This window comes from Mirounga leonina, unplaced genomic scaffold (genome assembly GCF_011800145.1).
Source record: "Mirounga leonina isolate KUSES-001 unplaced genomic scaffold, KU_Mleo_1.0 Mir_166, whole genome shotgun sequence".
In the NCBI taxonomy this organism is placed as follows: Eukaryota; Metazoa; Chordata; class Mammalia; order Carnivora; family Phocidae; genus Mirounga; species Mirounga leonina.
Window position 1 is genome coordinate 12,200,876 of NW_023270418.1, and position 20,403 is coordinate 12,221,278.

Below are 20,403 nucleotides of genomic sequence, written 5' to 3' on the forward strand. Positions count from 1 at the left end.
CATTTTTCATGAGGCAAATATTTTCTCTCAGCCACTGGTTTTTAGACTTTGTTTGTGGCAGCTTTTACCCCATATAAGCTAATAATTTGTATGTCATCATATCTAGCCATCTTTTCTTTTTTTTTTTTAAGATTTTATTTATTTATTTGACAGAGAGAGACAGAGCGAGAAAGGGAATACAAGCAGGGGAGTGGGAGAGGGAGAAGCATGCTTCCTGCCGAGCAGGGAGTCTGACATGGGACTCAATCCCAGGACCCCCAGGATCATGACCTGAGCCAAAGGGAGATGCTTCACAACTGAGCCACCCAGGCGCCCCTAGCCATCTTTTCTCTTAGGTGGGGTAATCTCTATTCCTGAGACTATAAAAATTAAGTCTCATATTTTCTAACATACATATATATTTTTTCTTTGCATTTTATTTTTTTCTCCTAAAATTTATTTTTGTGTATGAGGTATTATGAATCATCCAAAGCCATTTATTGACTGACTGTCCTTATTTTCCCCACAGGATTGATTTATTCTTTTACTGATTTGCTTATTCCTAAAACAGTATCACATTTTTAATTATTATAGGATTAGAGCATGTTTTAATATCTGATAAAGCATGTAGCACTTCATTCTTACTTGTCTATGCTCATAATTTTTTTCCAGTTTTGTTGAGATAAAATTGACATATATAATGTCTATGCTCATAATTTTTTTCCAGTTTTGTTGAGATAAAATTGACATATATAATAATGTATTAGCTTAAGGTACAGCATAATGATTTGATATATGTATATATCCATATATTTTCTTATAGATATAACTTTAGAATCATCCTGCCAAATTCTGAAAAACATCCCCCTGGGTTTTGATTGACATTACATTAAATTTTTAGATGCTGTCTTAATCTGTTCAGTCTTCTATAACAAAATACCAGAGACTGGGTGCTTATAAGCAACAGAAACTAATTTCTCACAGTTCTGGAGACTGGAAGTCTAAGATCAGATTCTATTTCTGGTGACAGACGCTCTCCAGTTCATAACCTCACATTGTATATGGGGCTAGGGAGCTCTGTTAGAATACTAATCCCATCTATGAGGGCTCTATCCCTCATACCTTAATCACCTCCCAAAGACCCTACTTCTTAATACCATCACACTGGACATTAGGTTTCAACATTTAAATTTTGGAGGGACACAAATATTCAGACCATAGCAGATTCTTTGAAGGAACACAGAAATGAAAAACATAATCACTGAAATGTAAAACTCTAAGTTAGCTAGCAAGTAAAAACATCTGAAGAGACAATTAGGAAACAACAAAATGAAACACCCAGAATGCAGCAGAGAGGCAAATATATGAAAAATATAAGAGTTAAGAATCATAGAAGATAAAATGACATGGTCCAATATGTTACCTAATGGGAGTTCTAGAAGAAGATAACAGAAAAAATAAGGGAGAGGCAATACTCAAAAAGATCATGGCTGAAAAATTTCCTAAGACTCAGGAACCAAAATGAGTCCCAAGAAATGTAAAGAAATTCTCACATGGGGCGCCTGGGTGGCTCAGTCGTTAAGCGTCTGCCTTCGGTTCAGGTCATGATCCCAGTGTCCTGGGATGGAGCCCCGCATCGGGCTCCCTGCTCCACAGGAAGCCTGTTTCTCCCTCTCCCTCTCCCTCTCCCCCTGCTTGTGATCTTGCTCTCACTGTGTCTCTCTCTGTCAAATAAATAAATAAAATCTTAAAAAAAAAAAAATTCTCACATAGACTCATTAAAACTGCAGACCATTAAAGATAAAAAGAAGCTCCAACGAACAAATAGAAAGAAATAATGGATTACCTATAGAAGGACAATTAAATGAACATCAAACTTCTCAAATGCAACAAAAGAATTCAACAAAATCTCTTCAAAATACTGACAACATAAATGGCAATCTACAAATCTATGGCAAAATAAAGACATTTTCTGGCAAGGCAAAGGGAGGGGAGAAAGAAAAGAGAAGAGAAAGCCTTTATTTTACCACTAACAGACCTTACAGTATTAAAACTAATTAGAAAAAAATGTAGATTAGCTGGGCCAGTTTCTGGAATATATAGAAAACAGCATCAGTATTTTTAACCAGGATGAAGCTTCGGAGACAGCTAAAACCTAAAATTATGGCTATTTCCAACATCAAATCAAAGATACTTAGTCATGATTGCATATTTTCTCTCTACTATTTGGGATGATACAAACCCTATTCACTTGATTAACCTGAAATTTTTAATATGCCTTCATAACTAAACAAAGTCTATAGTTGGTCAATATCTTACCTCCTGAACAATACAAGGACCTAAGAATCAATTCTACCCAAGCATGTCAATAATTATAGTTCAGTATTTTAGTTCTACATTTTTTAGCTTTACAAATTAAATATAATTATCACTTTTGATCAGATCTCATTCTTTTTTGCTTTCTTTTTAAAATGCTAAATAAAAATATCTCTTCACAGACTACCAAGGGGAAATATTAAAATTTTTCAATGAAGATTCAGGAGAGCAGGGAGGGCATGTGAGGTAATCAACATCTCATAAATAGTTCCCAAATAAGGTCTTTTCTTGCTTAGCTGTATCATGCATGCCTGCCCAACATTTTGTACAAAAATATTCATGTAGCCTTATTCATAAGAGCCACCAACTGAAAACCACCGAGATGTCCATCAACAGATGAACAAACTGTATTATATTTATATAGTAGAATAGTACTCAACTATAAAAAGGAAAAAAACTACTGATATTTACAATAACAAATTAATCTCAAAAATATGATGCTGAGTAAAAGAAAATTTATATAAAAGAATATATGCTGTAATGATTCCATTTATATGAATTTCTAGAACAGCAATAAACTAATCCCTGGTGGAAAATAATGGAACAATGGTTGCGTCTGATGGATAAGGATGAGGAGTAAGTGAAAAAGGACATGAAGGAACTCTCTGGGGGAGTTAGTAATGATCTGTATCTTGACAAGGATTTGGATGAGACAGTTATACGCATTTGTTACAACTCATGAAATGGTTCACTTAAGAACTATACATTTCATTGTACAGTTGACCTGTGAACAACTTGGAGGTTAGGGGCACCAACTCCCAGCACAGTCAAAAGTCTGTATATATAACTTTGATTCCTCAAAAACTTAAGTACTAATAGCCTACTCTTGACCAGAAGCCTTACCAGTAACATAAACAGTTGATTAACACATATTTTGTATGTTATATGTATTATATACTATATTCTTACAATAAAATTAGCTAGAGAAAAGAAAATGTTAAGAAAATCGTAAGAGAAAATATCTTTGGGGCGCCTGGGTGGCTCAGTCATTAAGCATCTGCCTTCGGCTCAGGTCATGGTCCCAGGGTCTTGGGATCAAGCCCCGCATCAAGGCTCCCTGCTCAGCGGGAAGCCTGCTTCTCCCTCTCCCACTCCCCCTGCTTGTGTTCCTACTCTTGTTGTGTCTCTCTCTGTCAAATAAATAAATAAAATCTTTAAAAAAAGAAAAAAGAAAATATCTTTACAGTATAGAAGTATATTTATCCAAAAAATCTGCATATAAGGTGTACTTGTGCAGTTCAAGCCCATGTTGCTCAAGGGTCAACTGTATATACATTTTATATTAAAAGAAAAATACATAAATATTGAACTTCAGTTAATGATATGCATACTGAAGTATACTAATTTCAAACTTCCATGGAAGTGCATCAAAAAAATAAGACCAATGACAGATGGATATATACAGGAGATCAGGTGTAGAATCTGGGTGGTAGGTGTATTAGATTCCCAGGGCTGCTCTAACAAATTACAACAAATTTGTTGGCTTAAAAGAACTCAAATTTATTCTATTACAGTTTGGGAGGTCAGAAACCTGAAATGTTCTTAACTAAAATCAAAATGTTGTCCACATACCTTCTGAAGTCTCCACAGAAAAATTCCTTGCCTCTTCCAGCTTCCACCTGCATTCCTTGACTCATGATTTGCTTCCACATCTTCAAAGGCAGCAGCACAACATCTTCAAATCTCTCTCTGACCACGCCCCCTACTTCTGTCATCACATCTTTTTTTCTGATATTATCCTGCTTCCTTCTGATTCTAAACCCTGTGACATTGGGCCCACCTGAATAATCCAGCAAAATCCCTCCATCTCAAAATTCATAACTTTATCACATCTGCAAAATCCTTTTTTTAAAGTTTTATTTATTTGACAGAGAGAGAGAGAGAAAGAGAATGGGGGAAAGACAGAGGGAAAGAGAGAGAATCCCAAGAAGGCTCCATGGCCAGTGTAGAGCCCGATGTGGAGCTTGATCCCACAACCCTGAGATCATGACCTGAGCTGAAACCAAGAGTTGGAGGCTCAACCAACTGAGTCCTCAGGCACCCCTGCAAAATTCCTTTTGCCATGTAAGGTAACATATTCAAAGTTTCTGAGGATTAGGATGTGGACATCATTGGGATGCCTTTATTCTACCTACCCCGGTGGGTATATGGGTGTTTACTGTGAAATTCTTTCAACTATTGTGTATTTTTTTAATATTCCTAATAAAATATGGGAGAAAAATTAAAATTCCACAATAGGGATAAAGTGTTACCATCATGGTAAATGTGAAAATCAATACGTCTCTTTTTCCAATAAAAGGGAGGAATTTTTCCCCTTCTTAAGAATAAAGCTCTTCTTTCAATGAAGAATATTATTAAAAGTAGCATATACTCCTGCACTTAGTTATTGAAAACACGGTTCCTGTTGCTACCCTGAAACTATCAAAAGATTTTTATAGGAAGCTTATTTTTTAAGTTGGAAATATAAACAGACCAAATATAATGCTTGAAACACAGTAAAACAGAATATGAAGTTCTAAACAGTTACCTAAAGTTGTTTTAACTTAGAAAAAACACCACTTTAAGCTATTCTTACAAAAATAATTTTTTACTGCTTACCCAACATATCCTTTTTTAGCAGGATTTCTTCTTTATTAAAATAGGCTTTAATTATACAGATAATAAGTACCTTTATATAGGATGAACATTGTGGTATGATAACAAGTTTCAATATTTTTAAATCCTAGAACAAGAATCACATAATAAAAATGTTGTTTCAGATCTTTTTTCTCACAGCTCATTTTCAGGAAATCACCAAATTCTATTGATTCTCCTTCCTATCTCTTCTTTTTTTTTAAGATTTTATTCATTTATTTGACTGAGAGAGCACAAGCAGGGGGAGCAGCAGAGGGAGAGGGAGAACTCAGGCTCCCCGCTGAGCAGAGAGCCTGAAGTAAGGCTTGATCCCCAGGACCCTGGAATCATGACCTGAGCCAAAGGCAGATGCTTAACGACTGAGCCACCCAGGTGCCCTCCTTCCTGTCTCTTCTGTTCTATTTTCACAGTTATATATAAATCCTAATGACCCCAATTCCTAGTTCATTATTACAGTAGTTTTATAGTCTATTTTCTTCTCTCCAAAATTGTACCAACTCCCATCTATCTTACAGAAAACTGACAACAGAGGTGCCTGGGTGGCTCAGTCATTAAGCATCCGCCTTCGGCTCAGGTCATGATCCCAGGGTCCTGGGATCAATCCCCGAATCGGGCTCCCTGCTCTGCAGGAAGCCTGCTTCTCCCTCTACCAGTCCCTCTGCTTGTGTTCCCTCTCTCGCTATGTCTCTGTCAAATAAATAAATAAAATCTTGAAAGAAAGAAAGAAAAGAAAAGGAAAGAAAGAAAGAAAAAGAAAACTGAAAACACACGCTTCAAATTTAGACCCACAGAGTCTCAGAAATGAAAGGCTTTTAAGGGGTTTTGAACAATACAGATCTGCTGAAACCAAACAACTTTTACAATTTTATACAGGGGCGCCTGGGTGGCTTAGTTGGTTAAGCATCTGACTCTTGATTTCAGCTCAGGTCATGATGTCAGGATCGTGGGATGAAGCCCCATGTTGGTCTCCCTGCTTGTCCCTCTCTCTCTCCCTCTGCTCCTCCCCTGCTCATTTGCTCTCTCTCCCTCTTCTCTCTCTCTCTCTCAAATAAATTTAAAATAAACTTTAAGAAAACCAATTTTAAGTAGATATTTCCTTTCTAAATAAATACCTCAAGAGTTATCACTTTAAAAAATAAGGACATACTTATTCTTTGAATCAGAATACTTACTACATACATTTATTTTGTCACTCAAAAATGTATTGCTCTTTCATTACTTAATCATTCATAGGCACCTATCTCATAGCCTTTAACAAAAATGTAATTTCTTGAAGAGCAGCTCCTTTTTATCAGCCATAGTGTCTAACTACGTGCTACCTATGCACTCCCAGGCACTTGGAGGTAAATACTAACTGACTTACCAAGTATTTAACAATCTGAAAATCCATTTTACTTTTTGCTTTATAAATTCTTCTTTTTCCTTCTGTGATATCGACTATATCTGTTTTTTTCTCTTTTACTTCATTATCTGGACCATATTTCTTCTTTCAAAATAAGAAGTTATTTTGTTAGGCCTTTTTTTCCCCCCTTAAGCCAAATGGCTGAATAAAATCAAGTTCCTTGATTAAAAAAAGCATTTTAAAAATGAGCTTACCCTTCTCATACGTAACTCTTCTAATGCCTCCAGTAAACTTGTTTTGAAATCTAATAGCTGAATAGAAAACATTGTCTCCGAAGAACTTTGAAGAGCAAAGGTAGAGGATGACGAATCAGTCTTAAAATCATTCTCCATATTAACATTTATTTCCTGTAACATAAAAAGGTTTTAACTGAAAAAAATCATTTATCTAAGTTTTTAAAGTACAAGTGCAGTTACCATAGAAATGTAACAACCTGTATCCCATAATCCTCTAGGTTTAACACTGAATAACAGTTTTGTCATCACTCCTATTCTGATCTTGATACACAAAACACTGAGCAATGATGATCCATCTACAGTTTCTCTGTGGCTGAGGCTTTTTCTGTTACTTTAGTATCTGCAGGGACTAAATTTTTGACATGCCCCTAAATGCCATGTCCTAAAAGCTAGATTCCTAAAGTTGCAGGCAAGGCTTGACCCTTCAGTAATTGCTTCGTACCGAGGCTGCCAGACACCGTGCTTCCTAACTTTGCTTTGATATACAGCATTCTGTAAGGATGGTATGAATACTAACAGTAATGCAATCTTTAAACCCTACAAAGTTGAAAGAGGAGAACTTTTATTAAAACTCAAGGCACTTATATATCTTTCTCAACCCAGATAATGTATGATTCAGGCTGCAAGAAACTTCTCTTTTCAACTTTTCGTAATAATAATTATCAATTCATAGACAGTTGGAAAGAAATGTACAGGGAGTCCTATACACCATTCACTCAGCCTCTCCCAATGTTAATATCTTGCAGAATAATAGTACAATATAAAAACTGTATGTCTGACATTGGTACAATCCACAGAATTTATAATAATTCTACCAGTTATACATTCACTCATTTGTGTGTGGGTGTGTGTATAATTCTTTGCAAGATTATATCTATAGCTTCATGTAACTACCATTACAATCAAAATACAGAATTGTAGCATCAACCATGGTTCCCAGCTTCTTTGTTTCCATACCCACTACTACACTAATCCATTCTCTATTTCTATAATTGTTATTTCAACAGTGTTATATAAATGGAATCCTACATCATGTAACCTATTAACTGGATTTTTTTCAGGGGTGCCTGGCTGGCTCAGTCGGTAGGGCATGTGACTCTTGATCTCAGGGTTGTGAGTTCGAGCCCCATGCTGGGTATTGAGATCACTTAATTAATTAATTAATCTCCCCTAATAAAAAAAGATTGGATTTTTTTTTCACACATAATAATCACCTTGAAGTTCATCTAAGCTGTTGTACCAACAGTTCATTCCTTTCTATTGCTGAGATATGTCTATGGTATGGACATATTATGGTTTGTTTACCATGCACTCACTCACTGAAGGACATCTGAGTTGTTTTCAGTTTTGGCTTTTATGAATAAAGCTGCCATGAATGAACATTCATATCCAAGTTTCTACATGATGTAAGTTTTCATTTCTTAAAGATAAATGTCCAAGAGTACAACTACTGGGCTGAATAAATAAAGTCCACTTTTGGTTGTGAAAAAAACTGCCAAACTATTTTCCAGAATGGAAATACCACTTTCCATTCTCACTGGCAATGTATGAGTGATCCAGCTTCTCCAAATCCCCACCAACATTCAATGTTATCACTACTTTTTATTCTAGCCATTCTGATAGTATTATTTTAGTAAGCATTACCCAGAGAAACAGAGCCAATAGGATGTATATGTAGAGAGAGAGATAAATTTATTTTAAGGAATTGGCTCATATGATTGGGAGTCTGGCAAACCTGAAATGTTCAGGGCAGGCCAGCAGGATGGACACTCAATGAAGGGTTGACCAAAGCAATCCAGAAGCAGAATTCCTTCTTCCTTGGGGAACTTTAGTCTTTTCCTCCTAAGGCCTTCAACTGTTTGGATGAGGACCACCCACATTATGGAGGGTAATCTGCTTTATTCAAAATCTACTGATTTAAATGTTATTCTCATTTAAAAATTACCTTCACAGCAGTATCTAGACAGGTATTTGGCCAAATACATTTGGTCGGTATATTTTTTTTATATTTTTTAAAATGAGTTTACCCTTCATAGCCTGGCCAACTTGACCCATAAAATTAACCATCACAGATGTGTATACAAGAAACTTTCTAAAAGGGAAACTTCCATTCCTGAAAATGATGGGCTATGTTATCTGGATGAAGCCTCCAACTAAAAACAACTAATAATTTTGAATAAAATATTTTTAAACTTTCTTAAAAGCATCAAAGACCTAGCAAGATACTAAGAAAAAAAAATCATGAAGCCAAATTCTAAATTCCAAAAAGACCATGAGCCAAAAAACAAACTGAACACAGAAAGCCATCTTTACCCTGTGGGCACTTGCCAAACCGAATAAAATTAAATAACAGCACTGATGACCTCTGGTTTGAGAAATAGGTACTGCAAACCTAGGGCCTGCCAAAGTAGGAAGTCCAATAAGAGACCTATTAAGTAGAATTCAGAAGAGTTAAACTCAGGAAAGGTTGAAGCAAAAATAACCTACCTTCTATATGATAACTGCCTAGGTGCCAAGCAGATGAAACATAAAGAAGAAGAAAGCAAACAAGAGACAAGGAGGGAGAAAATAAAAAATGTCACATCCCAGAAAGCTGTAAACGACTTAATTTCAGATGAATTTGTTAACAAAGACTGTTTCACAGGATGGTGAAAGAAACCTCAACTTATGAATAGGATTTCAAATGTTTCTAGACTGGTAGTGCCCATAAGAACCTGGCAGAAACAAATAAAAATTCTTTCCAGAGAAATGTAACTGTATTGTAGGTACTCAAAAAATCTTCACAAATTATTTTTCAAGGACAATGAGTAAAGCATAAAGATAATCAGGCATGGAACACAACAGTACCTTATGAGAACAAGCAGAAAAAAAAAAAATAGATAATGGAAACAATCTGCAAAGGAGATTTTTAAAAGATCCCAGGATAATTTCTAGATAGGGAGAGTATATATAATCAACTGATAACTCAATATGTTTGGCAAAGACAAGACATAGCTGAAGAGAGATTTAGTGTACTAGAAAACAGATTAGGTACATATATCAAGAATGCAGCAAGGAAATATAAAAATGGAAAGTACAGAAGAAAGGTTAAGAAAGATGGAATATAAAGTGAGAGGCTATACCAGTTCCAGAAAGAAGAAGAAAGAAATAAAGAGACATAAACTATATTCTGAAGAAATAACAGCTGAGAATTTTCCAGAACTGAAGAAAACACCAAGATTCAGATCAAGAAGTCCAGTGAACCCAAAAATACTGCCTTTGATTTAATTCTGACTGAAAAGAAACAAACATGTGGGTTGCATTGAGAAACTGAAGAGAAAGGAGTTAATTTTTTGTTTTAATTTCATGTTGAATTAATTGTACTTAGTTCATGGCTTACAAATATCTTTGGTCCATGCACTCTCCACCCTTTAATACTGTTTTATTCTTTTTAGTACTTGTTTTCTAGTTCCATTCCCAATCGTGACAGACCACCCCTAATACTTTTGATATACATTCTTGAATCTATAGTTTAACATACATAGTATTGTGTGTGTGTACATTTAATTCACAGAAATTCTATTATGCTATACAGAAAAAAAAAAAAAAAAGAATTGCAGGGGTGCCTGGGTGTTTTAGTTGGTTAAGTGTCCGATTCTTGGTTTCAGCTCAGTCATGATCTCAGGGTTGTGAGACTGGCTCTGCACTCAGCGGGGAGTCTGCTTGAGTTTCCCTCTCCCTCTGTCTCTTTCCCATGCATGCACGTGCTCTCTCTACCTCACTCTAAAATAAATAAATAAAATAAAAAGAATTGCAGTGAAAGCAAAATGGATTTTAAAAATCCATATCTACAGATCTCACAGGAAAAATATGAAAAAATCTTAAAAGAACACAACTAAATCTCAAAGGACTTAAAGCATACTTAAAGCATACAAAGATACTACCAAAACAAAGAATCAAAATATGGCAATGAAAAATTACAGGCCAATATAGTTCATGAAAGTAGATCCTAATTCTAAATGAAATAATAGCATACTGAAACTGGCAATAGATAAAAATGATATATCATAACCAAGCTGGATTTATCACAGAAATCTAAAGTTTAACATTTAAAAACCAATTACTGTAATTCTCTGCATTATGATGGTAAAAGAAAAACAATTACATGATCATAAAGAAAAAAGCATCTGAAAATACACAACTGCTCATGATTTACTATTGGACTGGAAGGAACACCCACAGGGAACAGAATGGAGACTGTAAAGAACACTTCTACTGTCTTCCTTTACACTATGCACAATACTTCATTTCTGATACTTCTGGTCACCAAATAAATGGGGGATAAATCTACCCCAAACATTTCTGTGACATTGGCTGGGTAAACTACAATTTAACTCAATTCTGACCCCTACCTACCTGGAGATAACATCAGATCAGATCCCAGAGGTTAAGGGTTCAGTCCTATAAGACTTGCCCCTATCACCATCTCAAATGCCAATTCCACGTCCAGATTGCCACCTATACTTCTGACCGACTGGCTACAAATTAGAGGTTTCCATGACCCCATCCTCCTCAGGCTAGAGCAGCTCACAAAATTCAGAAAAACAGTTTACTTATTAGATAACCAGTTTATTACAAAGGATATTAAAAGTTACAAATAAACAGCCAGATGAAGAGATACATAGGGAGAAACCTAGAAGGATTCTAAGCACAGGAGCTTCTGTTCTTATACAGTCTGGAGTACATCATCCTCTTGGCTCAGAGATGCTTTCTTTTGGTGCCCCCACCAAAAGAGGGAGAGAGAGAATCTTAAGCAGGCTCCATGCCCAGCCTGGAGCCCATCATAGGGCTCAATCTCACAACCCTGAGATCAGAACCTGAGCCAAAATCAACAGCTGGACGCCTAACTGACTGAGCCACTCAGGCGCCTCCAGAGGTGCATTCTTGTTCACCAACTCAGAAGCTCTGCAAACCCCTGGAGTTCAGGGATTTTTATGGAGGTTTCATTACATAGACATACTGATTATATCATTGGCCATTAGTGACCAAGTCTATCTCTAATCCCTCTCCCCTCTTAGACTAGGTCTGGTGGGGAGGGGAAACCTGAAAGTTCCAACCTTCTCATCACATGGTTGGTTCCCCTGGCAAGCAGCCCCCATCCTTAGAAGCTTTCCAAAAGTCACTTCATTAACATAAACTCAGATGTGGGTGAAAGGGCTTGTTATGAATAATGACATTTCTTTCACCTTTATAGCTCTAGAGCTATTTTCAGGAACAGAAGACAAAAGACCAAATACCAACAAAAGATGTTCCCACTGTTCTTATTGCTTAGAAAATTTGAAAGGTTTTAGGAGTTCTGTGCCAGAAATAATATATGAAGACCAAATTTCATCAATACATTCTTATTATAAACCACAATATCACAAAGACCTAATTGGGGAACATGTCATGCCCATGATAACATGTGCCCACCTGCATTTCAGAGTTACTACGTACTAATGACTACTAAATGTCCTTTATCCTCTTTTTAAATGAAAGTGTCTATTGTGGTTATCCTGTCCCTGTCTCATCACTGTATATTGGATTGGGAAGCAGATGATTTGTTTTTTACTTGGCAGGTTCCTGGATCAAGAGAAGCTGCAGCCCAGGAGACTCAACCACATTTATACCTGGTAAAGATCAAGTGATTCTGGATATTGAGCCTGATACTGTTTTGGAGTGAGATTTTGGAGGTCTTGGAAGGGGTTGTGCATATTTTGCTTATGTAAAATATAAAACAGGTAAACTGTGTTAAATTGCTTAATGGCCACAAATTCTTCCCATGATGCCCATTAAATGTGATATGGTCACTTCTCCCTTCCAGAGGCAGAATCTATTTCCCCACAAGGGATTGCCTTAGGATTCCCTTTGATCTCTTTGCTCTCTCAGAATGCTGCTCTGAACCTGTCTTGCCTGCCTTATCATATCATGAAGAAGCACAAAACTAAATGGAGAGGGAGAGGCCCAGCCCTCCACCAATCTACAAGCTGAATGCAGCTGTAAGAGTAAGCCTAGGCAAGACCAGCAAAAAATTAATTAATTAATTATAAAATAAAAATCCCATCAAACCTGCAAAATTATGAGAAATAATCCATTTTAAGCCATTAAGTTTGCTATGCAACCATATATTCAAAATTTCTTGTTTTAACATTTTAATTCTGCATTGTCTCTTTCTGCAAGTTCCTTTTTTCTATTTGGTTTTCATCTCTTCCATGTTGTTCTCAAATGTCTGCTGATCCCTGGCTATCTGTTTGTACCTAAAAGTAATGCAAATTTCTGGGGCACCTGGTGGCTCAGTGGGTTAAGCATCCAACTCTTAATTTCAGCTCAGGTCTTAATCTCAGGATCATGAGTTCAGTCTCCACGTTGGGCTCCATGCTGGGTGTGGAGCCAACTTAAAAATAAATAAATAAATAGTTTAAAGTAATGCAAATTTTTAATAAAAATAAAAGTATTACATTAGTCAGAATCATAAAAGAAAAACATAGGGAGACTGCTCTAGATTAAAGGACAACAAAAAGACTGCCAAACACAGTGTGTGAACTTTGGTTCCTAAAGTGAAAAACAGAATAGCTGTAAAAAGGGCATCTGGGGGACAACTGGGGAAATTGGAATGTTGAGTGTAACAGATAACATCCCTAGGTCAATAACAGATTTCTTGGATAGCTGTCAAAGAGTGTCCTTGTTCTTGTTTTTAAGGAGATATATGCTAAGCATTTCAAAGTATCATGATGCTTGAAAATTACTTTCAACTGCTTCAGAAAAGAGAAGTATGTAGAGATGAAGATACAGCTTTTGTAGCAAATTTTCAATAACTGGTGAATCTAGGTAAAAGGTATAAAAGTGTTGAGCGTTCTGTTATTTGAACTCTCCTAAAGTTTGAAATTTGTCAAGATAAAATATTAGGAATCATTAGGAATGATTCTTTAATCAAAAAGACAGATAATAACAAGTGTTGGCAAGAATGTGAGAAACTGGAATTCTCATAAACTCTCCTGGTGGGAATACAAAACAGTACAGCCATTTTGGAAAACAGTCAGGCAGTTCCTGAAAAGTTACCACATAACCCCCAGCAGTTACCATATGACCCAGCAACTCCACTTCTAGATATTCAAGAGATACATTAATGTTCATAGGAGCATTATTCATAATAGTCAAAAAGGAGAAATAATCAAAATGTCCATTAACTGATGAATGGATAAACAAAATGTGGTATATCCATAAAATGTATGTCAGTCAGCAATAAAAAAGAATGAAGTATTGATACATGCTACAGTATGGATGAACCTTGAAAACATTATATTAAGTGAAAGAAGCCAGTCACAAAAGGTCACATATTGTATTATTCCATTTATATGAAATGCCCAGAACAGGCAAATCCGTAGAAACAGAAAACAGATTGGTGGTTGCTTAGGGCTGTGGGTTAGGAAAATTGGAGAGGAATGGGGAGTTACTGCTAATAAATGTGGGGTTCTTTTTTCAGGTGATGAAAATATTCTAAAATTGATTGGGGTGATGGTTGCACAATTCTGAATACACTAAAAACCACTGAATTATACATTTTGAATGAAAGAATTGTATGGTATGTGAACTACATCTTCATAAAGCTATTACTTTTCAAAATGGAATAATATGCTAGAAAGCTGAATGCAGGCTCTGGGGGAGGGCTTACTGACTAATAGCCTTCACTACTGTGTGATCAAATGGCAAGACAATCTTTTCATTAGGGGACTGCCTCCCCAACATCAATATGTAGATATCTTTTCTCTCAGATCTTTCATTTTCTCCAGAGAAAAACTCTCCATTCTCCTATCTTGGAGTGCAAGAGAAGAGGCCAGAGGATTTTATCTGGCACATCCATTCTGATAGAAGTATGACAGATAAAAGGTAAGGATTCCACAGTTCAGTGGGTAGATTTTTACTCAGTATTTTTTTGTCCACTATGTCTTGTATACTCCTGACTGGAACTGCAATGGTTCAATGTTTTTCAGAAATTTTTAAATTTCCCATCTTCTGTGGGGAAGGAGACCTGGGGAGGTTCAAGTATTCTACACACAGATTTTCAACAAATCTTCCTTTTTATGCCCAAACCTTATTCCTGCCTTTCAGGTTATTTGGTATTTCCAAGTGCTAAGCATACTTCCAAACTTTGAAGTCAATCACCACTCCTCTATTTGCTTTCTGACAGACACCCACAATCCCTTGTCTCTCCTTGTCTCTTTTTATGCATTTTAATGACAGTGAGAAAAACAAATGTATGTGGTTAATCCACCATGTTTAGAAGTCTCAAACAGGATTTCAAAGCCAACCTCCAATATAACTATATAAATTCTGCTGTGCATAAAACGACACATTGAACAATGTTAGTCCTAAAAAAAATACATGATGAATTACACAGAGTAGATGATTAAAGAAAATTTATAGTTAGGTTCCTAGCATACTGTAGAGCACTATGCAAGTTTCTCAGGATATGAACTCACAACCTGGCTGGAAAGATAGACACAGAAACTAACAGGGTGAAAAGAGAAGCATATACAAAATACCTATGAAAATACAGATAAGAAAGCAATTGATTCTATCAACAGGACTTACAAAGAATGTTACAGAAAAGATAGCATCTGTGCTAGACCTTAAATATTAGTCTGGCAAAGACGATGGGGGAAAATAACAAGCAAGATGATAACTATATGTTTACACTGTTTATCAATTTACCAATAGAAATGTGTACCAGATACTGCAAATCTAGATGATGTGCCACTCAGTTGTGAGAGCCAGTATTGCTATTTTATTCATTCTTGTTCCCCAGAACCTAGCATTACGTCTGGCACATCATGGTACTAAATAAATCTTCCATCAGTTCACTTCCAACAGTTTACTATGTTTTGAACATAGTAAATTTATTCCAGCTTTAATGCCTTTAATGATCTCAGGGTTGTGAGATCAAGTCCTGCATCGGGCTCCACATTCAGTGCAGAGTCCACTTGAGATCCTCTCTCTCCCTCTGCCCCTCATCCCACTTGCACACTCTCTCTCTCTAATAAATAAATAAACCTTTAAAAAAATGTTAGCTCTTCAATATGCACCAAACCCCATTACTCTTCAGTAATTATCTGTTAATTATCTATTAACTTCATTATATCTCCTCCTTTAAAAAGTAAGCTTTGAGGGGATGCCTGGGTGGCTCAGTTGGTTGGGCATCCCACTTTTGGTTTTGGCTCAGGTCATGATCTCAAGGTCATAGGATTGAGCCCTGCAGTGGACTCCATGCTCTCTGCAGAATCTGCTTGAGATTCTCTACCTCTTCCTCTCCCTCTGCCCCTCCCCCCACGCATACACATACACATACACACACACACACACACACGTGCTGTCTCCCTCTCTCTCCCTCCCTCTCTCTCAGATAAATAAAATCTTTTAAAAATAAGCTTTGTGAGAGTACAATCTCATCTATACTGGCCATGCTATGTCTTCAGCACCTAGGACAGGGCCTGATCATAGAATAACATCCAAGATTACATAAATATTTGTTGAATACTGAATGAATTTACTTCATTTCCCTAGTCCTCGAAGGTATTAGTTATTAACTCTTGCTATAGGCACATAATCATTCAAAAAGCAACAGAAGATTGAGAAGCAGTTGATATTAACAAATCTATTAATAGGTAGTCACATGATTGCAGACAAAATGCTTGACTTTTCTGGATCTACTTTCTTACTTTATCTCTAAATTTACTTCCAGCTAAAAGTTCTATCTAGTGACTACTATGTGAACAATTCCCAATGCATTTTCAGATGACTATCTCAAAAGTACTCACTTTTTTTTTTTAAGATTTTATTTATTTGACCGAGAGAGACACAGCGAGAGAGGGAACACCAGCAAGGGGCATGGAAGAGGGAGAAGCAGGCTTCCCGCTGAGCAGGGAGCCCCATGAAGGGCTGGATCCCAGGACCCTGGGATCATGACCTGAGCCAAAGGCAGACGCTTAAGGACTGAACCACCCAGGCACCCCTCAAAAGTACTCACATTTTTTTAACCTCCAATTTATTTTTTTTTAAGATTTTATTTATTTATTTGACAGAGAGAGCACAAGTAGGCAGAGCAGCAGGCAGAGGGAGAGGGAGAAGCAGGCTCTCCGCTGAGCCTGGAGCCTGATGCAGGACTGGAACCCAGGACCCTGGGATCATGACCTGAGCCAAAGGCAGACACTTAACCGACTGAGCCACCCAGGCACCCCTTAACCTCCAATTTAACAAATCAAAATTTGCACTTTTTCACCCTCAAATCTTTTAAACTCCAGTTGTCAGTAGTGCCACATATTTTATTTAAATCTCCAAGATGAACACTCACAAAATCTTTGATCTTTGTCTTTCTCTCTCTCCCTCTTTTACTCCCCTTCATCCCCTAAATCTAATATCTAAATAGACCTGTTTGTTCTTCCTTCTAATCGGCCCTTAGATTCATTCTGCATCACTACTCCTACTGCTATCAATCGAGTCAGATCCTCATTACCTCAGACATGAGTTATAATCACCTTTTCCTGTTATCCCTTTAGTCTTCTCCCCAACTTCAATCTAATCTGCATATTTCTCCAAAATTATTTTTCAAAATACCACTTAAATCTCATCAATCTCCAAATTCAAGAGGGCTCCTCTTATCTACAAACCAAGCCCAAATGCAACTGCCTGACTTTTAAGGGTTCCCCATTTTCTAGTTTCATCCTCCTTTTCAATTTTCATCTTCTGTACACAGTAGAGATCCCAACAAAGGACCAAGATGTCCTCTACTCTAATTTCCTGTCTCCTACCTAATCCATGCTCATTCCCATCTCTATACCTAGAATAAATTTTCAACTCCCCCTCATCTAAATTCTATCCATGTTTCATGCCCAATTCAAGGCCCCTTTCCTCCAAGAATCCTTCCCTGACCACCTTATCCCATTCTGACCCCTCTATTCTCTAAATGTGTGTTGTATGTTTAAATTCAACACAAGATTTAATAATAATTTCCCAGTTTTTCTATTTGTGTTCAATCTGCCTCTTTGAATGGGATATTTTTTAAGTGCAAGAAGTATTCTACACTTATTTCATTTACAATCCTGCAGCATTTAATACAGTTCTAGGCACAAAGTAAGAACTCAGTGAATTAAATGGCAATTAAAAGAGGTTTTTCTATTTGTTTTTTAAGTAGGCTCCACACCCAACATGGGGCTCAAACTCATGACCCAGGATTAAGAGTCAGACACTCCATCAACTGAGCCAGCCAGGTGCCCTAGAAGAGTTTATTTTTATGCAACTTCTTACATATTACAAAGCAATTTCAACTATATTTTCCACTTGATCCTTAAGTTGCTTCTCTGATGTGTTCAGGCCCACACTTTCGTAAAAACTGGACTGCTCTGGGGTGCCAGGGTGACTCAGTCAGTTAAGTGTCTGACTTCAGCTCAGGTCATGATCTTGGGGTCCTGGGATCGAGCCCCAAGTCAGTTCCCCACTCAGCAGGGAGTCAGCTTGTCCCTCTGCCCCTCCTCCCACCTCATGTTTTTTCTCTCTCTCTCTCAAATAAATAAATAAAATCTTAGGGGCGCCTGGGTGGTTTAGTCATTAAGCGTCTGCCTTTGGCTCAGGTCATGATCCCAGGGTCTGGGATCGAGCCCCGCATCGGGCTCCCTGCTCTGCGGGAAGCCTGCTTCTCCCTCTCCCACTCCCCCTGCTTGTGTTCCCTCTCTCGCTGTGTCTCTCTCTGTCAACTAAATAAATAAAATCTTTAAAAATAAATAAATAAATAAAATCTTAAAAAAAAAAACTTGACTACTCTGACAACTGTGAAACCTTGGGGTAAAAGACTAATTTTTCTGAGACCCAGTTTCCTAATCTGATAATAAATTTCAAATTTCCAAAAAGAGGCTCATATCTTAAGAGATCAGCACTGCTGAAAGCTTGAAACATATTTTTAGGTGGATTAACAACCCCAATCAGTAAAATTAATAAATGTGAAGAGAATGTAGGAAAAATCTATAGCTATGTCTGAATTCAATTTCTACACTATTGAAACTAAAAAATATTATACATAATATTACGAATGTTTTAAGTATTATTACTGTTTTACCAGAAAGCTGTACTTCTTTAAATAGATCTTACTTATTACTTACTTCCAAACATATCTCAAAAGAGATTTAAGGTACTGATTTAAGACACTTGCTACATTTTCATTTTTATTAATTTATTTCCATCAGAATGCTCTATTTTATATGGGGAGTCAATGTCAAAATGTTATTCATTTATCAGAAATACACTTTGGGGCACCTGAGTGGCGCAGTCGGATAGAGTCCAACTCTTGATTTTGGCTCAAGTCGTGATCTCAGGGTCATGAGATCAAGCTCCCTGTGGGGCTCCGTGCTCAGGGCTGAGTCTGCCTAAGATTCCCTCTCCCTCTCTTTCTGCCCCTCCCACTCATGTACACACATTCTCTCTCTCAAATAAATAAATAAATCTTTAAAAAAAAATTAAAAATACACTTGAAGTACATTTATTTAGTGACTCAGTATTTGTTTCTTGCTACAGGTAACATTACTTTTTTTTTAGAGCGAGCGAGAGAGAGCGCAGAAGTGCACATGCAGGAGGGGGGGGCAGGTTGGGGGAAGGGCAGAGGGAGAGAGAGAGAATCCCAAGCATGTTCCACGACCAGTGCAGAGCCCCATGTGGGGCTCAATCCCATGACCCTGAGATCATGACCTGAGCTGAGATCAAGGGTCGGATGCTTAACCAACTGAGCCACCCAGGCACCCCATAATGTTACTTATCTTAAATACTCAAAAGTTCAAAATAATTATGCAAATATTTACAAATTTGGGAATAATATCTCTATGTTAAAAGCAGAAAATTATATTACCTGTTTAATAATCAACAGTGTTAAACAAACCACAAAAGCAATGAAACAAATCAGTGGTTCTCAAAGTGTGGTTCCTGGATCAACAATATCAGTAACACTTAAAGGACTTTTAAAACTACAAATTCCAGGGGCGCCTGGGTGGCTCAGTTGTTAAGTGTCTGCCTTCGGCTCAGGTCATGATCCCAGGGTCCTGGGATGGAGCCCCGCATCGGGCTCCCTGCTCTGCGGGAAGCCTGCTTCTCCCTCTCCCACTCCCCCTGCTTGTGTTCCCTCTCTCGCTGTGTCTCTCTGTCAAATAAATAAATAAAATCTTTAAAAAAAAAAAAAAAGAAAAGAAAATACAAATTCCAGGGCCTCAGGTCTACTGAATCAAGAACTGCAGATGGGGCCCAACAATTCTGCTTCAACAAGTCCACTGAAGTGTGAAAACCACTGATACAAATTAACCTGAGCATGCCATAATTACTTGATCACTAAATATTTTTTCTTTTTTTTTTTTAAAGATTTCATTTATTTATTTGAAAAGAGAGAGACACAGCGAGAGAGGAAACACAAGGAGAGGGGGTGGGAGAGAGAGAAGCAGGCTTCCCGCAGAGCAGGGAGTCCAATGCGGGACTCGATCCCAGGACCCTGGGACCATAACCTGAGCCGAAGGCAGACGCTTAACGACTGAGCCATGCAGGCACACCATGTCACTAAATATTTTCTAAATATATAGGAAATTTCAGTCCTGTCCAGGAAAAGATTTTTTTGCTTCCTTGTTTTAATTTACCAAATGCTGATTTAAAGGACTATATAAAATGATAAGTGCTCTAATCAGGCCTCAAAAATGAAAATGAGAAACTTGGTGACAACTCTAATCTTTTGTA

The 20,403-nt window shown here is 37.2% G+C and overlaps 1 protein-coding gene across 1 annotated transcript in view; it reads right to left on the minus strand.

The window, feature by feature from the left end:
• The window catches only part of CCDC73 (coiled-coil domain containing 73), a 212,933-nt gene that overhangs the window by 103,702 nt on the left and 88,828 nt on the right, over positions 1-20,403 (minus strand). Inside the window, exon 4 of the mRNA XM_035012528.1 lies at positions 6,586-6,738. Within this exon, the coding sequence (XP_034868419.1) occupies positions 6,586-6,738 (153 nt within the window). The remainder of the gene's footprint in view (positions 1-6,585; positions 6,739-20,403) is intronic.